This window comes from Emydura macquarii, unplaced genomic scaffold (assembly GCF_026122565.2).
Source record: "Emydura macquarii macquarii isolate MOO-44397 ecotype Brisbane River unplaced genomic scaffold, CSIRO-AGI_Emac_v2 contig_2292, whole genome shotgun sequence".
In the NCBI taxonomy this organism is placed as follows: domain Eukaryota; kingdom Metazoa; phylum Chordata; order Testudines; family Chelidae; genus Emydura; species Emydura macquarii.
Window position 1 is genome coordinate 70,231 of NW_027132429.1, and position 17,152 is coordinate 87,382.

Sequence of the window (17,152 nt, forward strand, 5' to 3'; positions counted from 1 at the left end):
ACTTTGATTTTCACATACTCTTTGCACCCCCAAATCCAAAAATTATCTAATCCAAATATTATATTTCTAATAGACTCTAAAAGGGCAAGCAAGAGGCTGAGTGGCTGAAAATGTTGAGACTGATCAGAGGACTTTCTAATGGACAGCTCAGTCCCTCCACTTCAGCCAATCAGATGACCTTGGAGTTGGAACTAGAGAGAGAGCCATCCTGGAAGACAGAAGAGTAAAGCAGGGAGACATCTGGCCCTGAGGAGAGAAGGGGAAGCTCCTGGAATCTAAACCAAGGAAGGATCTGGGCAAGGAGCTTCTCATCTGGGCAAGGGGAACTCGGAGTAAGGAAGGGCCTGAGGAGAGGACCTCTCCACCAGTAATCTAAGAATCCCTGCTTAGGAATTACATTTGTTCACAGAGTTTGTCTGCCTAGAGGAGCACATGGGCCCATGACAGATCTAGAACAAAAGGTTTCACCCCAGGCCACACATCCAGGCAATATCTACACGTTGTAGCTTCTCCTTCTATAAACATCCCAAAGATGCAGTCTGTCTTATTCATACAGATTACCAAAACTATTGTTCAGGTCCTTCTCATCTCACACTTTGATCACTGTAAGCTCCTCCTCTCAGGCTTTGATGCTTCCATCCTTACCCCCTTACATCCATTCAACATATTGCCACTAATCTCATCTTCCTGGCCATTCTTCCTCGCATTTATGTCCCTCCCATGGCTTCTGCTTTTCCACTGCATCAAGCATAAGCCCTGGAAACAGGACTTTGGGGGTTGTTAGTCAATACTGGTAGATGCTCCATGCAATGCAGAGGTGATCAATAAAGCTCAGACTCATGTTCCTCACCAGTTCTGAGATTTAACGAGATTTCAGTAATTAAGAACAAAAACACTCACCAGGTAAGTGATATATTTGATCTGGTTCAGATCATCTGGGCTATTGGTTTTCATGTTGAAACTCACAAGTAAGTTGTCTCTAAGTCTGACCTCCGTAGCTGAGACCAGTAAGTGGAGATAGTTTTTAGATCCTCCTTGTGTCTGATAGGCTTCAGCCACCATGGACTTAATGGCCTGGCGGTTCTCTGGTCGGTTCTTGAGAGCAGTTTTCACCTTAAAGAGGTGGGGGGGAAATGTCAGCTGAATCTGAAGCTGAGTTTGATCTTTACACCCACTCTGTGCCAGGTACGCTGGTGTAAATCCAGAGTGTCTGCAGTGGTATTTCTCCAGATTTACACTGGTGTAATGGAGACAGAATCTGGCCCCAAATCTTTAAATAAAAATTGGTTCGTAAATGCAAGAAAAATCAAGGACATCTATTCATTAAAGCAACGTAGCAAGTGAGATGGGAAGACCATTTTGCGGGTCAGGCACTCAACTGGCACTCATGAGAGCTGTGTTCAATACCCCCTGCCACGAGACTCCCCGTGTGACTCTGTAGCGAGGCGGCGTGGTTTCGCTCAGAGATGGACAGGGAAGGACAGCCCATCGGAAGCTGGGAGGGGGGCGGAGCAGGAAGTATAAAAGGAGAGGCCTCTTGCTCAGTCAGAGGCAGGCTGCTGGTGCTGGAGAGGAAGGATGTCTCTCCACCCGCTCTGAGGCCCCAGCCAGACCGTAGTGCTGCTGCAGGGCTGCCTGAGGCCTGGACCCCAGACAGGCTGCCGGAGCTACCGGCCGCCTACATCCCCACAGAGCTGCTAGAGCCGCCAGCAACCTGAAGGAGCTGCTGGCCACCTGCGACCTCAAGGAGCCGCCAGAGCTGCCACCAGTCAATGACGCCGAGGGAATGTGGAACTTGCCCCAGCTGAGTATCCCGAGGAGACTGAAGGTGATCCTAGGAGCCAGGTACTCTAGGGAAGTGGGGAAGGAAGTAGCCCAGGGGAGTTGGACAAGTCTGCTTGAGTTGTGGCCTGCAGCTGTATCAATGAGTTGCAGTTGGAGTCCTGCCCAGACCAGAGGCCTGCACCACAGACTGTTTGCCTGCTCTGCCCAGGGTTATCGACTGTTTGTCTGCCCTACCTGGGGCCATAGACTGCTGACTTGCCCCGCCTCGGGCTGGAGTCGGCTTACTCGCCCTGCCTTACTTGAGGGCTGGGGCCATAGACCACTGACTCACCCTCCATAGGGCTAGAGACTGTGTCACATGCCCTGCTCTGCTTGACGGCCGGACCCAGAGACTCCCTCCCTGCCTGCCCTGCCAGAGGACCCAGGCTGGGAAGCGCTTCAATTCCGGTGAGCAGCAGAAAGGGCCAGGATCCTGGCCCAACTGCTAATTCCCCCCAGCCAGTTTCTGTCCACACAGGGACACCGGAGTGAGGAAGTGTGGCCTTCCTCCCAGATGGACAGGGAGGGATGGCCCACCACCTTACAGACCCTTAGAAATTCACCTATTGCCAGATATTCAAGAGTTCAATTCCCATTTAGGCACCTAAATTGAAAGGGCCAGATTCTCAAAAACACCCAGCACCTATTGAGAACAAGGGAGAATCCTCCTCACACTTCTATAGAGTGCAATGCAAGTTAGCGGGTGTTGAACACCTTTGAAAATGTGGCTGCTTCGTTTGCAACCCTAAAAAGGAAAGGAGTTATTTTGAAAATCTGGTCACCTTAGTGTCTCTTGGCCTCTGTAAATTGCATTAATATTAACTCTCATCTCACAGGGCTGCTGTCAGGATAAATTCATTAATAATTATGAGACGTGCAAGTACTACAGTGAGGAGTAAACATCAGGACCAATAGAGAGAGAGAGGGAGAATGCATAGATGTATGATTCATTTCAATTTCATTTTCTTCCTGAGTGAACCTAGTGCTGGCAAAAGGTGAATGAGACTGAAGTCTTCTAGCTACAGGACAGGTGCCCCATGGACGAGCTTCTTCACACCATCCTCCACCAATGTGCCTAATGCCTGTCCCAGACAGTAAGAGGTGAGTTCAGTCTCCAAAGCCCTTCATTAGCCTATCTGCTGAGACTGGCAGCAAGTGCCTGTTGTGATGGTGATTCTGAGATATGAGCTCCTTGTAGTGTATCAGAATTGGGTAATATCTTTTAAAATAACTTGTGAGCCTTCTAGCAGCCCTTACTGTCTTCTGTGTTTTAAATGCCATCAGACCCTGCCAGAGCAGGGGTGTATATATGTAACTAGGCCTTGCACTGTTATGTGTGTTTAATAAGCACAGTTACTTGGAGCCCACTGTGCCTGTGTGGGGCCTTCATGGTACATTTGTTATGTAATGAACAAAAGACACAACACTCTTCTACAGTAAGAACTGGACTGAGACTCATCAAACTCATTTCATATCAAACATGTAGCAACCATGATGTAGTAAGCACTTCTGGTCACCATCAACTTGGATTGGGTTTCAGTTGGAAGCTCAGGTCCCTGTAACCCATTACTAAGACCTAAACTGGCCAGCCCTGTATGCTGGTGCACTTTCAAGGAGTATGTCATAGGTTTCGTGCCTTTTGCTCTTTGCAAAATCACTCTGGCTTCTGACTTGCACTGATAAGGGCTGGATCGGTGCCCCAACATCCAGCATAGAGGAGACAGAGCAGCTGATGTTATTCCATCCTGTGGTAGCAGTCACCGCAGCACTGTTTTACACACTGGCTGCAGGTGGACAAATGAATTTCAGTCCCCCTCCCCTGCTAAGCGTCCCATGTGAAGTCCAATTGCATGTGTGAAATGTCACCCAAAGAATAACCCAGCAGGTGGGTATATCAAGCCCAGCCTCCTGTGTGAGTGTAAGGTTACTCACAAAGATTTGTAACTGTGCTCTATCCCCGGTTGTGTTCACATTTAACTTTGCGATCCCATCTCCCAGAGTCTGAATCAATGTAGAATCCTGGAAACTGGCTTCGATCTTTAAGGGGACATGCACAGCTGGGGTCCCATCAGGGTTTGTGACAGAGATCTGAGGTAACGGGGAAACAGAATGAAGAAGCTCATATTAGCACAGTGACCCCTACTTCATATTCTATCTGAATAGGTCAGTTTCATTGCGTTAAACAGAAAAATAGATGAAACAGGCAGGAAAAGAATGATTCCACCAATACCTTTCATGCTTTCCGCAATTGTCTTCCAACTTCCTTCTATCCTCAACGACAATTTTCTGCCAGTGACCCTCTGTCCTACACTCGTTCCTGCTTCCACTGACCACTAAGTCTCCCAGACTCTCATTTTCCCTTTGCAGAACCCATCAATATATATCTTCCCACCCCAAAATCCTAGCCTGTCCTTCCTTACTTTCTTAATCACATCACCAGCTCAGGCTGGCTAGTGCATGTCTACCTCAATGGGAGGCAAACAGCCATAGATCACAAGGGTCCCAAACATAGTTCTCTTATTAAGGTATGTTAGGGTGGTGGAGGCTAGACTCCAACTCACAAAAGTCTGAGGTCCTGGCATATGGTCCAGGTGGGATCCACTGCCCTCTGTATGGCCCATTGTGGACCAAACTAGTATCCAGGTGCCTCACATGTCTCTAGATTCACTGGCAGTTTGGGACTAGACTCAGCTAAACTGCCATAAATCTGGAGTAATTCCATTGACTTTCTTGGAGTTACTGTGGATTTAGGCCTGCGTAAATGAGATAAGAATCTGTCCTTTTTTTTCCTGTTAATACACAAAGAAGGTCCACTTCCTGACAGAAGTGTTATTACCATGAGTTCAAAAGGCATCCCCGGTTTGAAGTACTTGGGGGTATTTGTGAAGTGGATCTCATATGGAGGAAATGTCACAATATTAATATTTGCTGCTTCTACCATCCTGATGCCTGCAAAGGGAAGCCAGAGAATAGAGAAATTAAAAAATGTTGATTTCAGACTATATTCTGATCTCAGCTGCTCTGGTGTCAATCCAGAGTAACTATTCTGCTACCAATGGAGTTATTTCAGATATAAATTAGCTTAATTGTGAGAAGAGTCAGCCCTCTGTTTTCCTCTATATGTTTTAAAGTGCCAACTCAATGAATAATTCTGAGCCATGGAAGGAAGGAATTCTCTGGATTCCATTATTTTAAAATATATTTTACTTTGATTTACAAAATGCAGTTATCCAAGGCCTTTAGTGTGATCGCAAATCAGCTTAAAATGACTTACTAAATAGCATAGGTGCCAACTTTGCAGGTGCCCAGGGGTCCTCACCACCCACAGAAAAAAAGTGGATGCTCAGCACCCACTGGGACAGTTAGGGTGATTAGCTGTTGGCGGAGTCTGCTGATCAGCTATTTCACCCACAGACTGTGGCTGCAGTTTGTCTTGCCCCACCTGCTGCCAATTAGCTGTTTGATTTAATCAGGTTAAATCAATCAGCTGTGAATTATTATCTCCCTGGGCTCCAGCAGCACAAGGCTGAATCATTCTGACTGGAGCTGGGGCCCCTACTCCAGCCTCTGGCAGCCTCAGGGCAGGACCCAGGCATCCAGCCAGGGAGGAGGGCATGGGCATGGGCATGGGCCAGGGCCCGGGCCCAACTCTCAAGCCATGCCTTCCCTCTCCTCACTGTAACAAAAAAAAAAAAAAATGCAGTTTTAGGGGTTAGGGTTAGACTGGCTGCCACACTGGGTGTTCACATACAGCGCCACCAGCCCCTGCTGCTCACCTGGGGTTTGGGGCCACCCCACCTGCAGTGCCTCCCCTCCTCTAACTTGAATTATTTTGTGTCTGTTAGCCAACGTGTGTGTGGCTGCAGCTCCCAGCCAGGCTCCCTCCGACTCCAGGCTGCCAGGCAGCAGGTAAGTCCTGCAGGGAGCCCAACTAGGCTAGGGCTAAAGCTAAGGCTAGGGAGGGGGTGGGGTGGTTTGGGGCTCCTGGCTGGAAAACCGGGCACCCTGAGCCTAGCCTGCTGCCTCCTGACCCTGCCTGCCCTCCTTCCCTCCCCCATGCAGTCTCAGTGGCAGCAGGGGCAGGATTGGGACTTCTTCGGTGGGGCTTGTGTTCTGGCACAGCCTGCTGCCTCCTGCCCTTGTGTGACCCTGTGGGGGGAGCCAGGGTAGGGCACCCCCCAGCAAAACAAAAAATGTCAGCACCTATGCTAAATAGTTCCAGCTGATCCAGTACCCATATTAATGATCCCTCCCAACCCAACCACTTCAGAAAGAGCCACCAAAATACATATGCTTCAGGGTAGACTGCAAAGCCTCTAAGCTTAAATGTTCCAGGGGGCCTCAACTACATGGGTAAACTACCAGGAGCAAGGCAATGCCGGGTTGCAATCTCAGCAACATCAGTGTAAGTGTGAAATAATGCCACTATGGTGTTACTCTTGGTTCATGCCAGTGTAAATGAGAGCAAGATGTGGCCTGCAGGATTGTATGGTAGCCCAATCATAACAGGGATTGAAAGACAAAAAAACCCACCATGACTTGAACTCAAGCAAGCAAAACTGTTTCTCACCTGAATCTGTTAAAACAGTCACAGAGATGTAGATAGAATGGCCAATGAGTTCATTGAGATCGTGAAATCGAGCCTGCAGCATCACTTTGGTTAGCACTGCTTCTCCAGCCCCATCAATTATCTAGAATGAGAGTAATGATTTCTTAACACATGCACACTTTCTCTCTCTCTCTCTCTCTCTCTCACACACACACACACACACACACACACACACACACAGCCACCTGCCCTGTAACTTTCACGTAGTTCCAAGGAGGCCACTCAAATTTTCCCCAAATCCTAAGGTTATCGTCTTACGAGGAGCCAAATGGCTGTGTTTAAAAGAGCATAAAATGGAATAAATTGCAGCCCTCATTATTAATACTATGGTGCAGCATGCAGAGTCCACAGGTCCCAGCATAGAACCAACTCATAGACTTTTAAGGTCAGAAGGCACAACGCAGGCCGCACAACCTCACCCACCCACTGGATGCTTTTAGCTCATCAGCAGCACTTTGGCTACCCGGGTAAAGGAGCAATGATGCTGCCTTATGGCAAATGTGCTCTTTAATTTCTCTGTGATGGGAGCTGAGGGAGCTGCATAGAGCAAGGGGACAGTGGCTCCTTGGGGCTGACAACAGAGAAGCTTTGGCCAATGGGTTACTTCCTGGGCACTGTACAAGGGAGCAGCACCTATAGCTGACTGAGCTAGGGGGCACAGTGGGATCAGGGAGAGAAGGTGGGTGCTTTTAAGGAGCCATTTTATACATCAGAGCACATTGGAGATGAGTTTTTGGGGTGAATTTAAGATCATGTAATTTCATTCTTCTCTGGCCCATGGCCCCTCAGAAATTAGTCTAGAAATTGTTTTGTTTTGGTTTTTTTGGGGGGGGGAGGGAACCTGGCATTGGCTTATATTAAAATAGAAGAGGAAGTGATAAAGGTGGCATATTGTTGGAGAGGATCTCTATTTCATTATCTTTGTGTGTCCATCACTTTCCCAGTGCTTCTCCCACTCCTGATGAACATGAATCCTCCCAAAAATGAGAATTACCAGAACTCTCGTAAGTGAATTGGGGATGATGAGCCTCTCATCACCTTGCTTTACCCCAAAGAGGACAAAGGCAGTGCCATATAATTGTTTTCCATCGAGGAACCTGAAGGAGGAAAGAACAGATAAGAAAAACCACAGGAAAATCTCCGGAGAACATATATGCTGGCTTATGAATTAGGGCAAAGACATTTCCTTCCTGATCTTTGGAAACAGGACACCCAAATTTTCTTTGGGTTGATGTGGCCAAGCCATTCAACAAATGAAAAAAATAAAAAACGGGTTTGTTTTTCCATTTAATCTCTCTCTGTTTGTACTGGCTGGAGGAGGAGGCAGAAATAGCTGATAAAGGACCTGAGCAAGAACCATCATGCCAAGAGTTAGTATGTTTCATCGAGCTGGGTCTGAAAGCTTTTCATCATAAGAAACTTCACTTTGAGAAGATTCAGTGAATACTTAATGCCCACCTGGATTTTTACTGACTGAACGCTGCATTTAGTACAAAAAGGGTGTGTGCGCGCACACACACGTGATCATGCTTCCATTTAGAGGTTGAGTCCACCATAAATACCAGATCTATTACTGCTGCCAGTGAGGGGAGAATCCTTGTGATAGAGGCCTCTGTTCTGGGGAATTGGAGCTGTGGTTGCAGCTCATGTACTCACTGTATGGCACCTTGGCTCATTTCAGCTGTGTGGATTCATACCTCAGTCAAGGCAAGCAGCTTCTGAATTTTCCTTAAGTCATTTTTTAGCTTTTGAAGTTGATTGGAACTGGGTGAAAGAGAAGCCCTGTGCAGAGACAACTACCTGATTAGCAACAAGTGGGGAATTACTGCTCTCATCTGCCAAAGACAGTGGAGAAGAGGGGGTGAATAATGCAGGGATGGGAACTGCAGGATCAACCAGGACTCCCAGAGACCAAGGAAAACTTTCTAAGAACTGCTATTTGGTTGTCAGGAGGAGGAGATCCTTGGGAAAGGGTAGGATTCTACACTCAGATGTTACAGAGCTGAGGTTGCCAGCATGTTTTGTTTTTCTTTTTGTAACCAATGCACTGAAAACTATGAAGGAAAATGGCTTCCTGCAAGGCTGGGTAAAGCCTTGATCCATCCCACAAGCTCACAGATCCACCTTGCACTGATAGAAACTTTAAGATCCTTGTTGTCATCAATGTAAATGAACTTCTCAGATGGCTCCAATGTGACTTCAAAACTTGGTAGCACTGGAAGAAATGAGAGGGGAGAAGAGAACATTGAGCTAGAAGGAGAAATAAAAGAACAGGAGAACAAGGAGGTTGTAGGACAGTATTAGTGACCAGATGAATGGAAAGTTTTCTCCAGGACAGTGTCAGGAGATTAAAAGAGAGGACATGTCCTGTGGGAGTAGACAAGGTAGGTGCTGAACAACAGTGCGGATTCTTACCATATTCCTTAACGTCAAATTGTGCGCTGAAGTTCTGCTGGGACGTGTCTTCATACCAGGCCACAATCTTCCAGGTCCCGAGACTAGAGGAGGAAATAAGAGGAAGAATGAACACATTTGGCACATATTGTGCAACGTCTGATTGCCTGAAGAAGTGAGAGAGCCAATGTTCCAAGGTGGTAAAACAAAGTCTGAGCTATGCATTGAACCCAAGCTGTCATCTTTGCATTTGGGATGACTGCATGGAAATGTCTTATAAATAAGCAACATCTGAGGGTTTATTATCCGGGGGGGGGGGGGGGGGAATAGTTTCCTGTATCAGAATAAGAGCAAAGGCCAAAACAAACTCCCACATCCAAACATCTCACAACTTTGGATCCAGATCAGAACTTAGATCCCACCCCCAAATGTCTAATCATAATGGCATTTGCTGGCAGATTTTATTGTTAGTTAGATAAAAAATGTGAGATCTGGAATTTTTATATATTAAGATTAAGTATGAAATAAAAGCATTTTAATGAGCCATTCTAACATAAAAATTTGTGCTAACTGTAGCAAAGCTCTTCCTCTGTCACTGTGGGTCCAGTGCTTCCCACTAGCAGCAAGTCGGGGACAGCTTTGTCCCTCAGCACTCTCCCTCCCTCTAGTGGTAGTTGAGGGTAATTCCACCTCTCAGAGATGGCTTCTCCCTGCTGAAGAGTTCCTGAGGGGTAGCCACGTTAGTCTGTATACAGCAAAAACAACAAGACTAACTTTAAAGACTAACAAATTTAATTTCAGCAGGCATAAGCTTTCGTGAGCCTCAGCTCACTTCCTCAGATGCAGTAGGTAGAAATGATACAGCAAATGGGTAACATATAGGAGGCATCATGTACATATACAAGCGCATAGAGAACAATGGGGTAGGTGGATAAAAGCCGGGTACTTGAGGTCTAATGACAACCATTGAGTAGGAGGTGAGAATGGGTGATCAAAGCAATTTACCTCATGTAATGAGAGAGCCATTCCGAATCTCTGTTTAAACCCAGTTTAAATGTGTCAAGTTTGCAGATAATTTCTAACTCAGCAGTTTCTCTTTGAAGTCTGTTTTTGGAGGTTTTTTTTGGAGAAGTACAGCAACTTTCAGGTCAGTGACAGAATGCCCTGGGAGACTGAAGTGTTCTCCGATTGGTTTATGGATGTTATTATTTTTTATGTCTGGTTTGTGTTCATTTATCCTTTTGCATAGTGGTAGTCCAGTTTGGCCAATGTACATGGCAGAGGGGCATTGCTGTCACATGATGGCATATATAACATTAGTGGATGTGCAGGTGAATGAGCCTCTTATGGTGTGATTGATGTGGTTAGGACCAGTGATGCTGTCACTAGAGTCCATGTGTGGGCAGAGCTCGCAACGGGGTTTGTTGCAGGGATAGGTTCCTGGGTTGGACTTTTTGTAGGGTGTATGGTTGCTGGTGAGTATTTGCTTAAAGTTGGGGGGCTGTCTGTAAGCTAGGATGGGTCTGAGCAGTGGGCAGCAGACTCAGCTCTCAGGAAATTTAAATCTTCAGTTTGTCTATATAATGGCAATTCCAGATTCCCACAATAGAAGCCCTATTCTCCACCCTCAAAGAGTCTGCCTAACACTGACACCAATGTTACACTCGTCCCTTGAAGAAGTATAGGCCCTCAACACAGTAGTGTCAAAATCTAACTATCTGCTGTGCTGATGTGTAACTATGTCCAGTATATTTGACCGGGGAATAGATCCCTCTCAAGAGTAATGTAACTGTGATGTGTTCACACCAAATTTGAATATGTCTAACAAGCTTATACAGGTCACTAAAAGATGGCTGTAGAAAGTGAAGTAGCTGCTGGGTCTCGCACAGTAAATAGCTCCTCGCCACAACTTCTGCTTCAGTGCCTAATTTCTATAAAGTTTTGTTAATATGTACATAGGGACATTTAGGGCAACTTACTTGGTTACTTCTGGTAATCCAAACGACTGAGTGGAGATGCCTTTGATGTAGGAGGAGACAAAACGCTGACCCACTATGCTGCCCTCAGGGGTCTAGTAAAGAAAAGTGGTTTAGATTTTAGTGAAAGAATTACTGTGAATTTTTCTTAACAATGTAATTGTTCAGGTTTAATTTTCCATTCTAGATAAAGGGTTTTATGATAAATTATCATTTAATAATCTGTTCTGTCTACGGTTTTGGTTTACTTGATTTTCCTTTTTAAAACAGACTGTTATGAAGTCAGCAGCTCTCTGCTAAAGAACCTATAAGTCTTCCTTGACAATTTAGAAATTCCACCCAAGATCCATGGGAATTGTTCAGATAGTTTAATTGCTCCCACTTAAGACTCTGCTGGCTGCACTATTCCTCTCTGCAGATCACTGAGCAACCCTAGCATAGATGTGCACAGCTTTGTAATTTTCTTAAATGCTACAGTGCAGCAGCTTCCCCTTGAGACCTACTCTGAGAGCTGCACAGCTGCTCTCCAAAGCCCTGGAAATTTCCTGGTAAATGACTGAATGATCCTTTGCATGCACTTGATTTACCAGGTAAGGTTTTGTGTGATCACTTTGCTTTACTCCTGGCCCTACCATGCTGCTATGGTGCTTATAGGAAGCTATGTTAGTAGTTAAAGCATTCTAGTTTACAAAGTCAGATTGCTAAACCAAATATTTTGACAAACTCACAGGAAAGTGACTTACCTCAAACTGTAAAACAAGATGTTTATTCACTGGCTCTAGTTTCTGACCTACAGTGAAGAGTCGAAAAAAGACTGAAAATATAGAGAAACACAATCACTTGGGGGACAGTATTAATAATCTATGAAACCTTGTGTTGATTCATTTTACTTTTACTCAGAATGTTGAATGAGGATAAATCTGAGATTTCCTGATTTTACACACACCCACGCCCATACACAGGTGAACTAGGTTACTTAGGAAGGGTAGTGGGTTACCTTGGGAGGTGGCAAAGTTACCTTAGTGGGTTACCCAGGGAAGTGGAATCTCCATCCTTAGAGGTTTTTAAGACCCGGCTTGACAAAGCCCTGGATGGGATGATTTAGTTGGGGTTGATCCTGCTTTGAGCAGGGGGTTGGACTAGATCAGTGGTTCTCACAACAATTTTTAACTCTTGCTGGTGGCCACATTGACAATTTTTCCTAATATACTCAGTTAACAATAGGAAAATCAAATAAACATGCACGTATACATATCCAAATAATAAGTTCTGGGTTTTGATGCATCAGTTGTGTGGATCAGAATATTAGCAAAAGTTCAGGATCTCTTTGAATGGAAAGGCTGCCTCACTTGCCCCACTCATTTTTCAGGTGAGAAAGGTGAGTGGGGTGCAGGAAGAGCTGCAGCTCCTGCCAGGTGGCTGGAGGGAGTTACTTGTTCTTCCCTGCAGAGCAGCCAATCTGGCTACAGATGCAGCAATTGCCCTGAGTCACCTGGCAGGAGGCAGGGAGGGGGTTGCTTTAGGGGGGGAAGAACTGCAGCTTAGGGAGGGGGCTGCTGGGGGTTGCTTGCATGGTTGCGGCGGGGGGAAATGAGTGGGTGAATGCAAGGACCCTGGAGGCAATCGAGCAGCTGGCAGGGAGGGAAGGAAAAGGGTAGGAGTCGTGACCCCAGGCACTGGCGCAGACCCTGGGGCAGATGCAGGGGCGGAGGGGGGGTCACTTACCCCTCCCTCCCTCCCCAGCTGTTCATGGCCACACAGAAACCCCCTGGTAGCCGCATTTGAGAACCGTTGGACTAGATGACCACCTGATGTCCCTTCGAACCCTAATCTTCTATGATTCTATGACCAGATAGCAAGTGTAAAAAATTGGGAGGGGTGGAGGGTAATAGGCACCTATGTAAGACACAGCTCCAAATATTGGGACTGTCCCTATAAAATCGGGTTATCTGATCACCACACACACACACACACACACACACACACACACACACACACACACACACATGATAGTATGATAGTAGACTTTGTGACTGCAGGCACATATACTACTAGGAACTAGACTAATATTAACTTACCTATTTATCACAGAAAACATTAGTGCACACTTTGCTCAAGAAGTTATTGCTGTGACCCAAGAACCTTTGGATGCCAGTTGGCAGAGGGCACTACAGTATATAGGGGTTTAGCGATCCCCAAAAGAATGTCATGTAAGGTCTCTAATGAAAGTCTGTGTCACCCTGGTCATCATAACCACTGTAAGATGTATGTATGGAAAAATATCTGAGGGATTAGGTATATATACTAAAAATTATGTTCTCTAGGTTTGTAGTTAAAAACAGGTCACTCAAAGATAGCATGTCTTGAGACAGACTCCTCCAGACAGAGGATGGGAGACAATTATCATTGGAGGACCTGGGGTAGGGGAGCAAATCATTTTGTATGGTATGTTATACAGTAGGAGTCTATTACCATTCTAAGTCAAATGCTAATGAAGAACTGGCAGAGACTTGAGAAGGAAACCAACAGGAAGAGGTAAACCGCCAGGTGAGGGAGGAACCCTATCTTGATGTGAACATCAAAGATCTATTCTAGTACATTTGGTGGTGCAAAGACACACCTTGCCATCCATCACTTAGCAAGTAAATTGACAGCAAATTTGCTTAATGAAAAAGGGATTTCAACCAAGGTTGGTTGAGAATGCTGAAGAGAACTGGGTGAGATGTAACCACTTTGCCACTACCCACCTACAATAGATTTGAACCACTAATTTTGGGGCACAAATCTCTATGCCCCATTCCCAGTTCCCTGGGCCATCCAGGCGATAGTTAGAGCTCTGAACACCCTAACAGACAACACTAGAAGCCCAATTCCCTATTGGCTTATACCTTGTGTAGTAATTTATATCTGTGCAAAAGGAGTATAAAACACAACCACTGGTATGAGTGGGGGATTCTCATTTGACATAGTTTTACACCCACTTTGCCCTGATTCCGCAAAGGTGTAAATGACAACACAAAGTGCAAGATAATTGAGAGTCAAGCCTCAAGATGTAGCAAATTACTTGCATGAAGGGTTAGTCTATCCTAGAGAAATAAAACTAATTATAGCCCCTAATATGCTTGCAGAATTATAGGTCTACATACCACAAATGGTCTACCAGCTGATCAGAACGGTCAGCATGTGTAGCAAATAGTTAAGGCTTACCTGGTTTATTCTGAACTGGTTTAGTGCCAGCTTGGTGCAGACATTTTGAAATGGTTTAACAGTTCCATGGTGAACTAGAAACCTTGTAAAATCTCTAATTGCCTTTAAAAATTGAGCTAGGAATTGCAGGCTAGGTACCCAGAGGACATTGCAGCTGAAATGGTTTGGGATGGCATTAGCATGGACAGTGGGCAAAACTTAAATCATTTCAGTATTGCTCATGTCGATGAGCTAAAGTGTGCATAAGCAGGTGCAATATAACCGGTTCAATTCTCCAAGAGGGACAAGGCTTAACAATACTGTGAATAGTAAAGTACAGTCAAGTCTTAAACTCATAGTAGAGGGAACTGGGAAATCACTGATGAAATACAGAATAGAATAACAACTGGAAAATGAGTAAAATAATCTCCACAGCATGAAATCTGCAGCCCTGCTGTAGATCTGGAACTATATCAGTAGTGTGTACACAGTCGCCTCCATTAAAAGATGCTAGAGGAAGGCAGTACCTGTAGACTCAGGTGTGTAGATAGTTTTATCTGTCTGGATAAAGATATATCCACTGTGGAAATGGACCAGAACCACTTTCTCCAGGGTTTGCTGAGGGAATCTGGCCTGAACAAACACATACTGGTTTTGCTTGGAATCTACCATCATGGCGGTAGCAGGAACCTGAATGAGAAGATGATTATTGTATTAGTTCTTGGTTTTACTTAATAGGACAATAGTTACACCACACCACACTACACATCTGCTTAATGATAGTGGAGCCTGAATCAGTTACTATTAACATAAAGTAGCAAAAGACTAGAAGAAATGATGGCCTGTGACATCAGTGGAGCTATGCTGATTTATGGCAAGTTGATTGTGTCCCTCAAATTTATTAAGGATGGACTGTGCCCCAGTGCAAAAATGGTCTCATCTGGGCCCTCTACACTGAAGGGAATGTCACATTTACTGTCTGATGCTGATTCCGGTGAAGTCAAAGGCAGTCTTTTAATCACTTTAGTGGGATCAGGAGCCTCTTACTATAAAATCGCTGATTGTAGGAAGTGCTTTTTTGGTTTGTGTGATTTTAACCAGGCTCCAAAAATCCCATTTCTACCAGTCAGTTGGAATGAGAGTTCCCAGGTTACTTGTCCCATACCCAACCATGGGTCACTAGACCTGTCTTATCTGGTGCTTAGAGATGTTCATTTAATAGAGATATTTCTCACTGCAGGGATTTCTGATTAATCTGTTTCTGCTGCAGCAATACTCTTCATATATGCTCACCAACGTTGCACCTTCAAGTCCCACATTTACAGGTTCAGACAGGCACTTGGTTTTCACATGCCTAAGTGACCATCTGCATGGGCAGATTAGGCAGCCATTGCAATCCCTTCCAGACTTCTAACCAAGACATCAGGACAATCAGATTCTCTTGTGGCAAAATTCTCTTATTTATCAGAGAGCTCAATGCCTGCTGGGAACAGAATTCTGGGGGTCTAGTTAGTGCTAGGAGGATGCCCATGAAGACCAAACCAATATAATTCATAACCAGGGATCTTGTTTTGAGTCTAAAGGCTCTGGATTTAAGGAGTTTCCTGTAATTTTGGGCACAACACCCGTGGTTGAAAATTGGACTCCATGTGTTCATATGCAGTAAAGACTGCTGTGTTGAGAAGAAAAGTTGGTATTTTAACTGGGTTTTTTAATTAATTTTTTGGATAGAGAGTACCAAACATATACTGCAATTTGATTTAAACATTTGTTTTGCTTAGTAATACGAGGCTGGAATTTTACCCACCTTTATCACAGCTGTGCCCATCATCCCATTCTCAGGGTTCAGGCTGGTTTTGACCTGGGCTAAATTTTGTCTCCTCTGTGGGAAATCCTGTATGGTGATTGTAACTTCAGTTGAAGTGATGAGACCATGAGCTTCCACTAATATTTTCTCTTCACTCTCCACCCGCAGAACATTAGGGGTGATAAGAGTGTATCTGTTAATGGGGAAATTGTATTTATTTTCTGTCTGCATTTAAAACTCTGGCTGAGACAACAACTTTCCCAAGCACACCTTTCTTCCACCTCATCACCAATAAGAAGCTCCACACGCTCCCTTATCTGAATTAATGTCAAGCATTTTGTCTTGTGTGTGCTTGGCCTTGATTTAGGAGAAATAAAGCTGAATTCTTGGTCATTTGAAATTCCATGGTACTTTTCTCAAGTCTTGGAATGTCAGCATCTCTCTCCTGGCCAAATTCCAGCTTCAGTAACTAACATTTTGTTTACCTCAGTTCCCCCTAAAAGAAGGGAAGGTTTTCCTTCTCACTTCCTCTCCTAAAATGTCATTGTGTTTCTGTGTACTGTTACACTGCTGCTATGTTACACCCCAGACATGCTGAAGTGATCTGTCTATGCACGTTTTGTAAAGTTTGTAAGTATTTTATTATCCTTTTGAATGAAAGAAGGTATTCAAATGCCACGTGGGCAGGCACACGTATTTCGTAATTCGGGGCTGTTCTCTAATATGCAGGCGGGCACTTTTTTCCCAGACCAAAAAATTCAAATTGGGGGTGTGGAAATGCCCATAATGATCCTGAGGGATCCTGCTTACCCCTTGCTCCCTCGGCTAATGAAGCCGTACACTGGGCACCTTGACAGCGACAAGGGATGTTTTAATAAGAGGTTAAGCAGTTGCAGAATGGTTGTAGAATGTGCCTTTGGGTGTTTAAAGGGTACACGGAGGAGTCTCCTCACTAGGCTGGACATGAGTGAGAAGAACCTCCCTTCTGTGATATCTGTGTGCTGTATTCTTCATAATGTGTGTGAAGCGAAGGGTGAGAGGTTCCCCCATGCTTGGGCTGAGGAGACAGAAAGACTGGCCGCCAATTATGAGCAGCCAGATGCCAGCACTACTCTAAGAGCTAACTGCGTAGTGCTTTGCACTAGGGAAGCTTTGAAAACCAGGTGGTGAAAAGACAAAAATTAAGGTGTTTCACTCAGAGCAGATTAATGAATCCCAACATATCCTCACCAGGTCAGAATTGTGGGGATACTTACAGTTGGCTGTGTGAAACATCTGGGAAACAGAATACAAACAGGGCTGCCAGGCAGAGAACAAATCCCTCCATGGTGATGATGGGAAGGTCAGGAGAGTTAC

The 17,152-nt window shown here is 45.1% G+C and overlaps 1 protein-coding gene across 6 annotated transcripts in view; it reads right to left on the reverse strand.

Annotated features, from left to right (window-relative positions):
* Positions 1–17,152, reverse strand: part of LOC137161279 (complement C3-like) — an 82,664-nt gene extending 65,512 nt beyond the window's left edge. For all 6 annotated transcript variants that reach the window (XR_010922055.1, XR_010922056.1, XR_010922054.1 and 3 more), the window contains exons 1-12: positions 17,053–17,152; positions 15,797–15,989; positions 14,517–14,679; positions 11,547–11,617; positions 10,807–10,898; positions 8,849–8,931; positions 8,558–8,648; positions 7,428–7,530; positions 6,395–6,515; positions 4,661–4,773; positions 3,757–3,912; positions 901–1,113 (exon numbers count right to left, since the gene is read on the reverse strand). Coding sequence is in view for 1 of the 6 variants with exons in the window: in XM_067560403.1 (XP_067416504.1) it covers positions 901–1,113; positions 3,757–3,912; positions 4,661–4,773; positions 6,395–6,515; positions 7,428–7,530; positions 8,558–8,648; positions 8,849–8,931; positions 10,807–10,898; positions 11,547–11,617; positions 14,517–14,679; positions 15,797–15,989; positions 17,053–17,123 (1,470 nt within the window). In the remaining 5 variants the exon portion in view is untranslated. The remainder of the gene's footprint in view (positions 1–900; positions 1,114–3,756; positions 3,913–4,660; positions 4,774–6,394; positions 6,516–7,427; positions 7,531–8,557; positions 8,649–8,848; positions 8,932–10,806; positions 10,899–11,546; positions 11,618–14,516; positions 14,680–15,796; positions 15,990–17,052) is intronic.